Source organism: Glycine soja, chromosome 7 (genome assembly GCF_004193775.1).
Source record: "Glycine soja cultivar W05 chromosome 7, ASM419377v2, whole genome shotgun sequence".
Classification (NCBI taxonomy): domain Eukaryota; kingdom Viridiplantae; phylum Streptophyta; class Magnoliopsida; order Fabales; family Fabaceae; genus Glycine; species Glycine soja.
The window spans coordinates 10,073,163-10,089,293 of NC_041008.1; the positions used below are offsets into that span (position 1 = coordinate 10,073,163).

The 16,131-nt window shown below is 30.7% G+C and overlaps 2 protein-coding genes across 2 annotated transcripts; both read left to right on the plus strand.

Moving 5' to 3' along the window:
* Window positions 1-3,104: 3,104 nt before the first annotated feature.
* Window positions 3,105-4,027, plus strand: LOC114418692 (NDR1/HIN1-like protein 10). Its single transcript, XM_028384164.1, has one exon. It carries the CDS (start codon window positions 3,335-3,337, stop codon window positions 3,962-3,964), a length of 630 nt encoding a protein of 209 aa, XP_028239965.1. The 5' UTR covers window positions 3,105-3,334; the 3' UTR covers window positions 3,965-4,027.
* A 2,398-nt stretch (window positions 4,028-6,425) lies between these two features.
* LOC114418695 (NDR1/HIN1-like protein 10) lies at window positions 6,426-7,470 on the plus strand. Its single transcript, XM_028384166.1, has one exon. The coding sequence runs from the start codon at window positions 6,606-6,608 to the stop codon at window positions 7,227-7,229; it is 624 nt and encodes a 207-aa protein (XP_028239967.1). The 5' UTR covers window positions 6,426-6,605; the 3' UTR covers window positions 7,230-7,470.
* The last annotated feature ends 8,661 nt before the right edge of the window (window positions 7,471-16,131 follow it).

The following is a 16,131-nucleotide window of genomic DNA, read 5'->3' on the forward strand; positions in this document are numbered from 1 at the left end:
AAAAGGGAAAAGACATCGATTAAATAAGAAATTTGATTAAAAAAGGTAACAGTACTGATTAAAAAAACTGGAAAAAAAATATTTAGTATGAGAATTATAAGAAATTATAAAAAATATTATAGGCAACTTAATTTTTTACTTTTTAATAAAAATATATATAACTCAATTTGTACACTATTATTCAATATATAACTCAATTTGTACACTATTATGTAACTCTGCAGATTGAGTTATATATTGAATAATAGTGTACAAATTGACATTGTCAACATAGATTTCATTCATAAGCATCCTGATCTTGGAAAAAATTAATTACCAGTGTTGCGAATTCAGATTGGCTTTAGCAAGTGCATATCTGAACATGGAGTATATGTAAAAGGAGAATATGAGTCAGACTTAGTAATATTGTGCCTCTATGTTGATGATTTACTCATCACAGGAAACAACAAGGTAGAGATTGACAAGATTAAGCAACTGCTGAAGAATCAATTTGAAATGACTGACTTAGGATCTCTCTCATACTTCCTTGGAATTGAGTTCAAGGAAACTGAAGCTGCAATTGTGATGCATCAAAGCAAATATGCTACAGACTTGTTGAAGAAGTTTCGAATGACTAACTGTAATGCAGCAGCCACCCCAGCTGAAACAGGATTGGCATTGAGTTTGAGAGATGAAGGAGAACCTGTTGATGAAACTCAGTATAGACAGATTGTGGGTTCATTAAGGTACTTGTGCAATACAAGACCTGATTTGGCATTCAGTGTTGGACTGATCAGTAGGTTTATGCAAACTCCAAAAACTCCTCACATGATGGCAACAAAGAGAATTTTGAGGTATATTAGAGGCACAATTAACTATGGTATTCTACTGCCAAATACCATCACGAGTTCAAACATGGAACTGCTTGGCTATACTGACTCAAACTGGATAAGAGATAATGATGATAGAAAGAGCACTGCTGGATATATTTTCCTACTTGGAGATGCACTGGTGTCATGGAGTTCAAAAAAGCAAGATCTTATTGCCTTATCAACTTGTGAAGTTGAATACATAGCAGCATCAATGTGCTCGTGTCAAGGCTTATGGCTAAGAAAACTGTTGAAAGAAATGAAGATCCAGAAGACTGAAGCTATAAACATACTGGTGAACAATAAATCTGCAATCAGCCTTGCAAAAAATCCAATTGATCATGGTCGAAGCAAACACATAGAAACAAGGTACCATTTTATTCGGGACAAGGTGAGCAAAGGGAAGGAAAAACTGCTATACTGCAAGTCAGAAGATGATCTTGCAGACTTACTGACTAAACCTTTGAAGAAGAACAGATTTGAAGACTTGAGAAACAAGATGATGATCATGATTGAATGAAAGTCAAAATTATGGGGGAGTGTTAGAAATGATAGTAATTCTGACTTTGTTTGTTAAGCCTTTCTAATATAGGAAGTTAGTTGGTTAGTTAATAATGATGTAATCAAGTTGTTAGTGAGGGACCAAAATGCAAAATACAATTCAGTCTCTGTCCCTCTTATAAATACTGTTTTCATTGTTCTTTCAATAATAATTTTTTCATTCTCCTTATTTGTTAGTTTTGCTTCTCTCTAAACCTCTCTCACTTTTCTCCTTCCTCAAGTTACCTCTTTGTGCGTGTGTGTGCGCAAGAACAACAAGTTCTAACACTTTCCAGCAACATTTTTTTTTTCTGAAATACTTTCCAGCAGCATCGTGCTTAACGGTTGAATTTCTGACCACATTTACCGCTTCTATCTATAGTTACACATGTCTTTCTGCTCCCCTCCCACCCTAAAAAAAATTGTTAAAAAGGGAAAAGACATCGATTAAATAAGAAATTTGATTAAAAAAGGTAACAGTACTGATTAAAAAAACTGGAAAAAAAATATTTAGTATGAGAATTATAAGAAATTATAAAAAATATTATAGGCAACTTAATTTTTTACTTTTTAATAAAAATATATATAACTCAATTTGTACACTATTATTCAATATATAACTCAATTTGTACACTATTATGTAACTCTGCAGATTGAGTTATATATTGAATAATAGTGTACAAATTGACATTGTCAACATAGATTTCATTCATAAGCATCCTGATCTTGGAAAAAATTAATTACCAGTGTTGCGAATTCAGATTGGCTTTAGCAAGTGCATATCTGAACATGGAGTATATGTAAAAGGAGAATATGAGTCAGACTTAGTAATATTGTGCCTCTATGTTGATGATTTACTCATCACAGGAAACAACAAGGTAGAGATTGACAAGATTAAGCAACTGCTGAAGAATCAATTTGAAATGACTGACTTAGGATCTCTCTCATACTTCCTTGGAATTGAGTTCAAGGAAACTGAAGCTGCAATTGTGATGCATCAAAGCAAATATGCTACAGACCTGTTGAAGAAGTTTCGAATGACTAACTGTAATGCAGCAGCCACCCCAGCTGAAACAGGATTAGCATTGAGTTTGAGAGATGAAGGAGAACCTGTTGATGAAACTCAGTACAGACAGATTGTGGGTTCATTAAGGTACTTGTGCAATACAAGACCTGATTTAGCATTCAGTGTTGGACTGATCAGTAGGTTTATGCAAACTCCAAAAACTTAATATTTTTTCCTATACGTCTAACTTAATATGAACTTGCTAAATATTTTTTTCCCTAATTTATTTTTTCCTTGTTTTTATTGCATGATATAGTGTATTGTTGATTTATATAGTGTGAATTCAAATTATTTTACTACTATTATTTTGTTATTTAGTTCAAGTTATTTATTTCTTTCATTTTTATTTTATTTTTTTAACACAACCTAGTCAACCCAACTTAAAAATGTAACATCGTACTGTATGTTTATATTTACATAAAGAAAAATGATTTATTTTTTACTGTGTAATTTTTTTTTTAATTAATAATAAGTCGCCCACAATAAGTAAAATTAATCTATGATTCAGATAATTAAGAAAAAAACATGCGTGTGCAAAAAAAAACAAAAAAAGAAACAACCCAGTCGCATCCTTATTTCTTCACATAATATTTTTATATATACGTCTAACTCGTCGACCAAATTGTGGTTTCCTTGTTACTTGTGAATCAAACAATTGAACAGTTCTTTCTTACTCGGCGTTCAATATTAAAAAGCCAATGACATTCTATGCACTTGTACTGTATTTTACAAGGAAATCTCTCAGAAAACCTCAATCAAACAAACCACAAGCCCAAATCATCAATACTAAACCCCTTCAAATACCCATATATAGGTGGGAAAAAATGACATACCATCTTTCATCATTCACCTAAACCTTCTTTTCCTACCAATCAATCACATGTGTTGCAGAAACCGCTTCATCGCCTGCACCTGCTGCATAATCATCACCCTCTTCTTCATGTTCATAATTTCCATCATCCTCTTTTGGATAATCATATCCCCATCAAATGTCAAGTTCCATGTAACCGATGCCTCCCTAACAGAATTCAACCTCACAAGCAACAATACCTTGTATTACAACCTAAAGGTCAACGTCACAGTGAGAAACCCCAACAACAAAATCGTAGTGTACTATAGGAGGATCAAAGCAATAGCTTGGTACAAAGATAATGATTTTGGTTGGGTGAGCTTAACACCCTTTGACCAAGGCCACAAGAATACCACTTTCCTTCAAGCAGTGTTTGAAGGGCAAAGAGTGATTAAGCTCAAACCTAAACAACTTGGTGAGTACAAAGATGAGACAAGTGTTGGGATTTACGAGGACTTGGCTGTGGATTTTGATCTTAGAATCAAAGCAAACTTTGGAAGGTTCAAGAGTAGTCGTTTCGATCCACCCGTTGTTCAGTGTCGCCGTTTGAAGGTTCCTTTGATTTCTAATGGTAAAACTGCACCTCCTTTTAGTGTCACCAAATGTAAAATTGATGGTTCTTTCTTTGCAGATCGTGATTCTCAAGCAGAAGCTAGATAGATGATATATATATATATATATATATATATATATATATATATATATATATATATATATATATATCTTAGAAGAAAAGGTCAATTAATTTGTGCAAATTTTCCATTACCTCAATCTGCAAAATTATGTAAATTAAAGTGTTACATGAATTATATATGTGTACATGCTATTATATAAGAAAAACAAACGCGCTCTTGTCGTATGCCAAAAATCTAATAAAGAAAAATCCTCATGTTATGTCAATTTGCTTGTTATATATTATTTCAGTTCGCTGTTCACCTTCTTGTAGTCCCAAGAGTGTGCTTGGCTATACTGCGGGTCTAATTTTAATTTCCATATGCGCATAGAGTGTGCTTGCGCATTATATTGAATTTGACATGGATGTCATGTCACTTAGCCATAAACTAAATTAACTTGACAAATCAATCTTTCTCTAAAGTCTCAACGAGGACAAGCTTTGTATTTCGTTAATGAATGGTTTCCAAAGCAGTTGGAACATTTGAAAATTACACGATCTAATCTAATCTGCGTTGTTATTGGTTCTAAGTAATATTACATTTATAATCAATTGATATGATAGATAGGAGTGTTTAGGGGTATGGGTTACTTGCAAATCCAGCTTGATTCGGACAGCTTGAGTTGGATCATTCATGTATTTAAATCAAAACCAAATCAAATTGATCAAAATCATTCATATACAATTTGGATCATGAGTTTAAATTTATAAATAAGTTGACCCGACCCGTGAACCTGTAATTAAAATATATATATATATATATATATATATATATATATATATATATATATATATATATATATATAATGAATTTAGAATGATGTTCAAGATGAACACTCTGAATTTAACATTTTGAATTAGTAGAAATTGAAAGCAATCAAATATTATATTCTTTCTTGTATGACTAGAGATATATTGATCATTCTTGTATCTATTGTATCTCATTGAGTCTAAGTTGAGTACAAAGTTTAGAATTCTAGATTTATTTGTAATGGCTTAAGTCCCACTACATTTGAAGGTTTCATTTGTGTCCAAAATTGGCTTAGATATACTAAGATAATGTTAATGACTTGAAATTTGAAATAAATGAAGCGAAAAATATTGGATCAGGTGTGTACTCTTATTTTATTTTTTTATATTTGTATAAAATGTCAATTAATGTTTGTGCTAATGGATTGTGTTTAAATTTTTTGAATTATTTGATTTGACTTTAAATACTATTAATATTGAAACTCCAAGTGTTGGAATTGCAACGGTTGAGACTACTGGTGTTCAAACTTTTAATTTATTACTTTAAAGTACATTAATATTTATTTTACCTTTTTTTCATATTGATTTTTTCTTGTCATGTTTATAATATCAATGGATTATATTTTGTTCATTTATTTCGACAAACTTAATTGCAACAAACCTGGTTGTAGCTAATTAGCTGGTTGCAACAATTATTACAATACATGAGTTTGTAGGAAATAGGTGTGACTTAGACTATCATAGTAAATTTTGTTGAAGAATATTTTATTTTAATTTGTATTAGTCTATTTTAGAATATTATATTAATGATATTAAATCAATCAATTTTATTATTTTTAGACATTTGATAATAGTGTTAATTGTATTGAATATATGGATAAATCATGGTATAATATAATAGTTTTAAGAAAGAAAATGATCAAACCATTCATGAGTGGGTTGAATTTAAAAAACAAATTATGAAAATCAAACTGAAGTAAACCGATTAAATTTGATAAAATTGGGTCCTAAATTTAACTAAAATTGATCCAAATCCACATGCAAACTCATAGGTAAAGTACCATTTTTTTTGGTGATTGAGTTGAAGAAGTCAAAAGATGGAATAATGAGCTTCTTTAGGATTTTTATAAGAAACGTGTTGTTCGGAAATGACATTGGCCCCCTTACGCATCATTCTTAGCTTTTAAATGAATTTAATTTAATTTTATAATCAGTATATATTTAATTCCATTTTTGTCAATAAGATAAGAGAACCCTCTACCTGGTAAAGATCAGCATCATCATACGTTGCGTGTGACTAAACATTAAAGCATCGGAGATAAATTATGACTATATTAATTCTTAATTATTTTAAAAATTAACCTGAATTGCCGAGTCCTTAATTTTATATATCAAATTTTAGCAAATAACCAAAGTTACCAAACAAAATATCATCATTTTGGAATAGCATTTCTAAAATATTAAATTATAATTTCCAGTTGTTGACAAAAGAGAGTGACCAAATGATGGCAGCATATCCTCAAAACTGGACTGTAGATACAAAATATGATTTATTAAATATTTTTACACCAGATGACTTAAATCTTAACAGCAATCCTTTCTTATTTCTTTCACATATAATATTTTGTACCCTCATCTCCACGTCTCCTTGTTACTTGTTAATCAAATAATTGAAGAATTTCCTCTTTATCTGGCCTCAAGAGTCAACGCTTCCCTTTGCACTTGTAGTTTCCAAGGAAATCTCTAGGAAAATTAAAGATCATCAACCAACAAACCACACGCTGAAACTATCAATGGCAACCCCTACAAATACGCATAAGAAAAAATGTTACACCATCTTTCATCAAACACTTAGACCTACCAACCAATCATCACACCATGTGTTTCAGATCGCGTTGCAGCTTCTGCTATATCTTCTTCACAATCTACACCCTTATGCTCATGTTCATTCTTTCCATCATCCTCTTCTGGATAATCATCTCACCCTCAAGTGTCAAGTTCCATGTAACCGATGCCTCACTAACACAATTCAACCTCACAAGCAACAACACATTGTACTACAACTTCAAAGTCAACGTCACAATGAGAAACCCCAACAACAACATCATAGTGTACTACAGGAGGATCACAGCAATTTCTTGGTACAAAGATAATGCTTTTGGTTGGGTGAGCTTAACACCCTTTGACCAAGGCCACAAGAACACAACCTTCCTTCAAGCAGTGTTTGAAGGGCAGAGGGTGATTAAGCTCAAATCTAAACAACTTGGTGAGTATAAAGATGAGACAAGTGTTGGGATTTACAAGGACCTTGCTGTGGATTTTGATCTTAGAATCAGAGCCAAGTATGCAAAGTTCAAGAGTAGTCGTTTCAATACACCCATTGTTCAGTGTCGCCGATTGAGGGTTCCTTTGATTTCTAATGGTAAATCAGTACCTCCTTTTAGTGTCACCAGATGCAAAAGTGCTTATTTCTTCTCAGATCGTGATGCTGCTGATGGATAGGAGCTGCAGGCTGATATGAAACCTCTATAATCAGTTGACCATGTCAGTTAATCTGTACACAATTTTTCCATTAAAAATAATCTGCAGAGAGATGTGTAAAGGTGTTACATGGATATATATACACCATAACATATAAAAACACTCTCATGTATGTTGTATACAAAAAATAAAGGAAAATACTCAATTTATGTATCATTTTGATTTTCTTATGTTATATGATATTTCAGCTAGTTGTTGTTCATTTCTTTGTAGTCCCCATGATTGTGATTGATGATATACTGTAATGTTTACTTTTAATTTCCAAAAGTAGATACATACGTGGAGAGAGGTGGAAACTTGAGAATTGCATCTTTTGGTAAACGAGAATTCACACACGCCAATTATATAGAATTTGTCATGGATATATCATTCCCATCAACGTAAACTTCACCAGCCAATTTTCCTCTAAAGCATCAACATCGACTGGTCTTGTATGACATTTTTTTTATTCATAAATGGCAATAATAGTAGGAACATTTTAATAGCGACATGTTGTCTGTGTTTAAAAAGTAAAAAAAAATGGAATAATTAATTTCTTCACAACTGGGAATTTTATATGAAACTTGTCGTTTGGAAATGGTTTTAATTGACCTATTTACACATCTTTTTATTTTCACAAATGAATTTATTTCAATATTCTATTTAAATATTTAATTATCGTTCATCCATCTTCCATGTTGGTCAATAACCCCTCTACATGATAAGGATTAACCTCATGCATTTGATTAAACATTAACCTCATGTTAGTTCTTAATTATTTTATAAATTAATCCGAAGACAGCCGTCCTTATCCAAAATTACCTTCTTTCATATAAAAATCTCTTATAAAAATATTTCTGATTTAACTATAAGAAAAAATAGTTAATTTTGCACTAATTAAAAAATTCAATTTATTATTTACTTGTAGTAATCTCAATTAAAAAATAATTTTAACTTAAATGTACTTTCAATTCATATGATCATTTTTTTTCTAATGGATCCATGCGGTTATAAAAATTCCTAAAAATAGCTGGCGTGACAAATAATTGCTGGCATTAGAAAGTAGTTGTCAACAAAAAATATCATATTATGAGTGTCACGTAAGTAAGGAAAAAAGACAAAATTATTGGGGTTAAAAACCTAAATGGGAAAATTTAAATTTTAAATTAAATACTAATATAAAATAAATACTTAAGTAAACCTAACTAAACTTTAATCTAACTTAGCTCAGATTTACAAAACTTGAGTTTGTTTTATTTTATTGTAGATTCATTTTTAAGACTTAGTTTGTCCTATTTGAAAGTCTAACATATATTTTTAAAGATTTTAGATAAACCGACAAACATGAACCAAGGCACATTTTAGTTTTATAGAACCACAATCTTGTGTCACAGTTGCAACTTAAGTATTTATCCTATTGTGAATATTTTTGGAATATCTGCAGGGTTCGAATACACTTTTTCATCCTTAAAAATTACCAATTTAGCATAATAATTACACTTTAAAGGCCAAAATAAAAAAAAATGAAACTTAAAAGACCACAATATAATAAAAATATATAAATAAGAAATCAAAATTATATTTAACCAAAAATAATAATAAAAGAACTAAAAATGATCCTAATAAAATATAAAGCTAACTTATTTCTTAAAGTTTGAACCTAAAATATTGTGCGAGCTACTCAAATTCCCAAATCCCTACATACATGGTTAGGGATGATAATAGGTGGGTTTTGAATAGGATCTTATAGTGCTGATTCTCATACCTGTGTTTTAAAAAAATCTTCATACCCGGTCTCAGCTTGGCAGATAGTAACTTTAACCCTCATCTTGTTTCTATTAGATACTTATATACTCATAATCACACTTGCAACTCACACTAATATATAAAGTTAATAAATCAAGTCAAGTTAATACATAATCCTGAGTTGTCTAAACTCAAGTCAATACAAAAAATTACAAAGATAATAATTCAACATTATGATTCCTAAAATTAATATTCTAATCGTTTAATAAAAATTCTAATTAAACTTGAATATCATGGATAATTTATATGTGTGTATATGTGACATGTACATAATAGGAGGAGTGAGTATTATAATATTCATACCTGCACTCATATCTATGTAAATTTACATATAAATATTCATTTTTCATACCTAATCTCAATATGTAGATAATTATTCTTTTGACTTGTAGATATTTTTATAGATACCCGTAAGATCAGGTGGACTTTCTTGTCCCTATTGTACCATAGTGAATTTTTCTTTTGAGATGCATGTATCTATCAATTGACACATGCATGATAAGTAGTGAAAAATAACAAATTATTAAAGAAAGTATTTAATAGGTTTTTTTTTACGAAAGTATTTATTAGATTAAAAGTTAAAAAATTAATCAATGCTTTTTTTATAATTTAAAACACTTAATATGATATATTAAATATTTTTTTACCAGATGTCTTAATACAGACACAATTTCTTCATCACATTTTATATTGTGTACTCTCATCTCCACGTTTCCTAGTTGTTAATCAAACTATATATTGAAGAATTTTTCTTTACTCGGCTTCAAAAGTCAATGCCTCGGTGCACTTGTATTATATTTTGCAGGGAAATCTCCCAGAAAAGATCAATCAACAAACCACACGCCTAAACCATCAACGTCTATACCCTTCAAATACCCTTAGACAAGTGTTGGGATTTACAATGACTTGACTGTGGATTTTGATCTTAGAATCCGGGCCAAGTTTGGAAGGTTGTTCAAGAGTAATCGTTTCCATCCACCAGTCGTGCAGTGTCGCCGTTTGAAGGTTCCTTTGATTTTTAATGATAAAACAGCACCTCCTTTTAGTGTCACCAGATGCAGTGCTGCTTATTTCTTTTCAGATCGTGATGCTAAAGTCCAAGCAGATGGAAATGCATTTAGTTACATTACCATTAACCAGGAAAAGTCACGGTGTCTTTTCTTCACCTTATTTCATTAAATCAATTTGATAGCTCGAATTTTGTGGCAAAAAGGTTTATAGGCTTTAATTGAAAAATAAAATAAAAAATTAAACTTAATAATTTAATGTGACAAAATAAGTCTTATCACATAAAGCTGGTGTGACTTATTTTATTAAGTCACACCTAAATAACCACCTTAATCAGGAAAAGTCACCGTTACTTTTCTTCATCTGTGTCCATTAAATCAATTTGATAGCTTAAATTTTTGTCGTTTGTTTTGGTAGTTTTTTTTTTTTTTTACTTTGAAATTAATATGGTTTTTATATTTAGTTGTATTCTAGCAGTTTTATATCATCACAAAAATTTCTTTTACAACAGGTGACAGATGTGTAAACAGTAAGATTGATCTAATGGCCTAAAATGAGAGAAAACTACTTAACTTTCACCCCTTAAAATCACTGAATCCATAACCAGAGCTTCCTGTTATGAAACCTCTTTAACCCCTGGATATATGGATATTTGAGCTGTTGATGTCAGTTAATTTGTGCACAATTTTTCCATTACCTCAATCTGCAGTATATGTTACAAGTATATTTGAGCTGTGTAAAAGTGTTACATGCATATATATACATAAGTATACAAATATATATATATATATATATAAGTATACAAAAATAAAGAAAAATTCTCATGTTATGTATGACTTCGATTTTCCAGACTGCTGTTTATATGTTATTTCAGTTTTAATTGGTAAATTAGAATTCACACACACGCAGATTATATAGAATTTTACATGGGATGTCACTTGACCAACCAATGTTCCTCTAAGTCTCACGACTAGCCTTGTATGAAATTATATATATTAATGAATGATTTTCAAAGCAGTAGGAATATTTAGATGCGACATGTTATCGATTGAGTTTAAAAAGTCAAAAAATGAAATAATTAATTTCTTCACAATTGGGAATTTTATACAAGCTTGTTGGGAAATGGTATCAATCGACCTATATTTACACATCATTTTTATTCTTATTTTTCAAATGAATTCATTTCAATTTGAATATTTAATTATTGTTCCATCTTCCATCTTTGTCAATTATAACCCTCTACATGATAAGGATTAAGCTCATGCATTTGATTAAACATTAAAGCATAGGAGCTAAATGACTGTATGATTATGACTATGTGCTAGTTCTTAATCATTCCAAAAATATATATATTCTCTATCATATAATAAAGTACTCTAGTTGTTTTTTTTTTCATCTTTTTCAAGAACACCGAATGACGTAATGCTAATTAATAAGTATTTCATTGTGAAGATTCTGAATTGCTACTTTCCTGGGAAACCACGTAGGCAATGATTCATGACCCAATTGGATATTTCGAATATAAACACCACACTAGCATGTTATTGTCAACAGTAAGAAATCGTTCACTGTGACAGTGTCTGTTCTCTTGCATCTAAAACTACAAGAGACTGATATAGGTACAACACGGGTTACATATAAATAGAGTGTTGTTTCTTACAAAGAAAAAAAATGTGAAACTAGAAGTCTAAGGAGTGCCACTAGAAAACGTTGCAAAAGCAAATGAGTGACACTAGAAGTCTAACTTCGCTCTTGGATGTCAACAAAGTAAGTTCTACCAAGTTAGAAAATAACTGTTGATTACATCTAGTCTAGATCTTACATCTTCCAAGTTTTTAAGTTCTTCCATTAGTAGATCTGCCACTGATTAAAGAAAACGTACCACACTCAGTACAAAAATATTAACATTGAAGAAATTAATACCAATAACAACAATAAAAGATGAAGTGACAATAGAAAGACTAACCTCTGTATACTGCTATTCCAGTTGGAGGCATCTTTCGTTCCTCAGGCATATTGAACTGCATAAAAAGGAGACAACATCTTGAATCAGATCAAAATCAATTCTCTACGTATTTAATAGTTCTACCTCTATATTCTCTACATCTTGTAGTTTAATGTGTCTTAACTCTTAAGGAATTCTGCCCACTATTATATTTACACAATCAAAACCCAAATAATTAAGTAGGAGGTAAAGTTTAATGGCTCTACCTGTTACATATCCAGTGAGGGTTTATTTATTTTGCTTCTATGCAATGAGGGCACATCCATCCCTTGTTCTTTCTCACTTGCTCTATTTCTAAGACAGAACAATAGTGAACAATTTCAGACTACCAACATGAGTAATTTTTAATGAGTCTTGTTATATTTTAGAATATCTCACTATTGAGTTCAAAGCATAACTTATAACTTTATGATGAAACAAATTTTATAACATAAGATAGTTTTTATGTCAAAAAGAATGAAAAATAAGCAATAACTTTATAACATATAACCTCTAGATGCAGGTATGAGGGTGGGACAACTAAAACTATTTCAATTAAATATATTATACTACTATATATCAAACAAATATAAAACCAAGCTCTTAAGATTGGCCAGGGGTGGACTTAATATTAGTTAACAAAAGCTAAGTCATGAATACCCTTACTGTACAACCAAAGTTAATGTGAAACCAAGGATTTTTCTTAATGCAATTTTAATTTGTTTGCCTTGTTTAGCTGCCCCTTATCGTTGGCTGAACTATTTTTTCTCACCTTCACCATATCGAATCTTGAGACAGGCTCTACAAAAAACACCAGTGCTAGAGTGACAGACAGAACAATCAGTCTTTCCTGTTGGAAATCATTGTCAAACTGTTAAAACATTGTGGAACTAAAGCAAAAAAAGAACTCAAAATAAGACTTTTTAAATCTGACCTAGGCATGGTTCTTTCACATCAAAATTGCCACATCTCTTGCAGTCTTCTTCGCCACACAATTTCTTTTGCCTGCATTTGTGTTTTAGTGTTACATCGCAATGTCATCAACTCATCATCATCATCATCAGCTATACCAAATACTATTACACTTGTTTATATATATAGCTCCACATTAAACCCTTTACCTATTAGGAAATTTCTGTACATTGACCAGATTGGATATATGTCAAATTGTTGGCAATGACCAAACAGTATCATCATTTTGTATTAGCTTCTAATATAAAGCATATACCACAAGAACCTTATACCCCAAATAACAAACTAATATAAGCTTATACTATAAAGCATATACTACCAAACTGTGAACCTTATACCCCAATTCTAATATAAAGCATATACCACCAAACCGTGAACCTTATACCCCAAATAACAAACTAATATTATCTTCTAATATAAAGCATATACCACCAAACTTTGAGCCTTATATCCCAATAACAAACTATGTAAATTTGTGACTAAGGATTAGTAAAACATTAAATTAATCTCCAGTTGTTAACAAACAAAAGGGAGTGAGAAAATGGACCTGCAAAAATGGCAGCATATCCCCAAAATTGGATTGTAGACACTACCTCTGTCCTTGCTATCACACCGCCGAGCAGAATTCTCTGCTGAAAGCTGAAGATCTACATTGCTTAGGTTTATGAAAGGAACATTGGCAGGCCTCTACATTGTTTCCAAAAATCGGTCTAATTCAATGGTGAACGAATCTGTAGTTGCAATCTGAAAAATATTCTCTAGTGTGTGTGCGAAAATCATAATAATTTTTTCTCTGATTTCTCTCTCAATATTTTGTAACTATTTACACTCACAAATGAGTCTCTCTCACCCTAATTTAACTTCTTTTCACTTAAATAAGTAAGACAAAATGAGTCTTCTTATTTAAACTTTTACTATAAGAGTCCAAAAAACCCAACAGAAAATACAAGCACATTTTGTTTGCATAATCTGAGTTGTATTAGCTGTTAAAGTTACTGGTATTTTCCTGGAGATCATCGTGGCATAATTAATTGGAGCTTTTTCAGTGACAAGTTTTTTCGGTGGTAATATTTAAGGAATGTGAGTTCGAGTGCAAAAAGAGATATAATGAATGAGATTCTTTAAAAGGTTCATTTTATTTTATAGTTACTTATTTGTAGTATTAGCTAGTTTTCTAGAGTTGTAGAGGCCTATTCTAACTTCACGAAATGATTCTAACTCTTAATTTCAGAAGTAGATAAGATGCTTTCTAGTTTATACAAAATCGTATTACTTCTCAGACAATAACTGGTTATGTACCATATTTATAGATGTTCATTTTTATTCACGTGTAAACAAAGTATGTTGCATGCAAATAGGCCCCTCTCAGTTTCTAAGAAGATCCTTTTACTAATAAGGCTCTTTATTGCAGATGCCTTTTGTATTTAATCCTTTAGATTTATTCAATGCATTCTTTGGTGATTTGAATGAATTATAAGGAGATGGACATTAACTTGATTTTGTGAAAAACAATATAAACAATGGTCTTGATTCTCGGTAACTTTCTTCTCACGATCAATTTGGTTATGTCTTGATGTTCATAGATATGTAGTGACAATGGTCTTGATTCTGTCTCAAATCCGAGGAGTACATTGTACATACATATGTAGTGAAACATAAAGCTCATAGCTCTCTCCACATAAGTAGGAAATCAAAATTGAATCCCGCAAATGGTGATATGAAAGAAAAATTGTTTACTAATTGACATTGTCAACTTAGATTTAGTTGGTTTTAATTTGAGAAAAAAAATGTAAGAGAGAAAGAAAAATATCATAGAAGAAGTGAGTTTTATTTGGAACAGTTGGCATATTTTTTTTTATTAAATAAGTTTCATATTTAAATACATTTAAATAATTGAATAAAGATATCATGCTCTAATATTTTAGAAACTATTATTGTTTGCCGATAATTCAACAATAGAATCAGAAACTAATTTAAAATTTGAAATTGACTTATATAGCATCTAAGGCACATTCAAGAACACTCCTTATTGTCTTGAAGATTGTAAAGTCCTATCTTTTTCATAAATTTAACCCGTTGATTTACACCGAAAAACTATTACTTCCTTCACATGTTATTGAGCTTTGGCATTTTGAGCTTTTAGTCAGGGACTTGCTTCTCATTTTGCTCAATTCTTTCATCTTTCTCCCTCTAAGTGTATCTTCTTCTTTGCATGCTCTTGTGCAATAGTTATAAATTTTTCTTTAGTTGAACTACTTTGGGACTTAGGGGCTATTATTTTAGAATTTGTTTATTTTTCTTCTGCTTTCTATCTTTTGTGAGACACTTCAGTGAAATTTTCTTTACTTGAATAAACAATTTATTCATCCTCCAATGGATTTAAAGCAAAACTTTTTCCTCTCATTTTTTACTTTGAGAATATCCTTGTCTTCTGCATTTTTAATCAAACAAATTTTGTTTATGAACAACACTTTAGAACCTTCTCAACTAGTTGTCCAACACTCAACAAATTTTAATCAATTTCAAGAACATACAACACATCAGAAATGAGTTTTGTACCTATATTGGTTGAGATTGCTATAGTTACATTTGCATTCACAGCGATGAACTTGTCATCTCCAACTAGAACCATCAATGTGCTTATATTGCTCAGTTCCTTGAATAAATCCTTGTTGTTAGTCATGTGGTTAGTACAACTATTGTCAATAAGCCAATTTTGACTTGATTTAATACTAGAGAAACATGTAGCAACAAACGAGTACTCCTCCTCCGCTTCAGCAGCCTTTGCAGCTTCATTATGTGGTTGATTCCAATTTATGCAAATAACAACTTCATGCCCCATTTAATTACACTCACTACACTTAGCATTAGGTTTCACTGCTAAAAAAATGAGTTTTAACATCGTCCTATTAACATCGGTTATTTGAAAATCGATGTTGTTAAGCACTAACAACATCGGTTTTCAAATAACCGATGTTAATATAAACTCTTTTCCTTTAATTATTTATATATTTTTTAAAAAATCATATATTGAGTTATTAATTAAATTTTAATTAAAAAAATATAATAATTAATAAACAATAACAAATTCCAAAGGTGAGCATTTAAAAATTA

What these genes read in the sequence shown, in the direction of transcription:
- LOC114418692 (XM_028384164.1), top strand. Translation starts at nt 3,335, where the DNA reads ATGTGTTGCAGAAACCGCTTCATCGCCTGCACCTGCTGCATAATCATC.
- LOC114418695 (XM_028384166.1), top strand. Translation starts at nt 6,606, where the DNA reads ATGTGTTTCAGATCGCGTTGCAGCTTCTGCTATATCTTCTTCACAATC.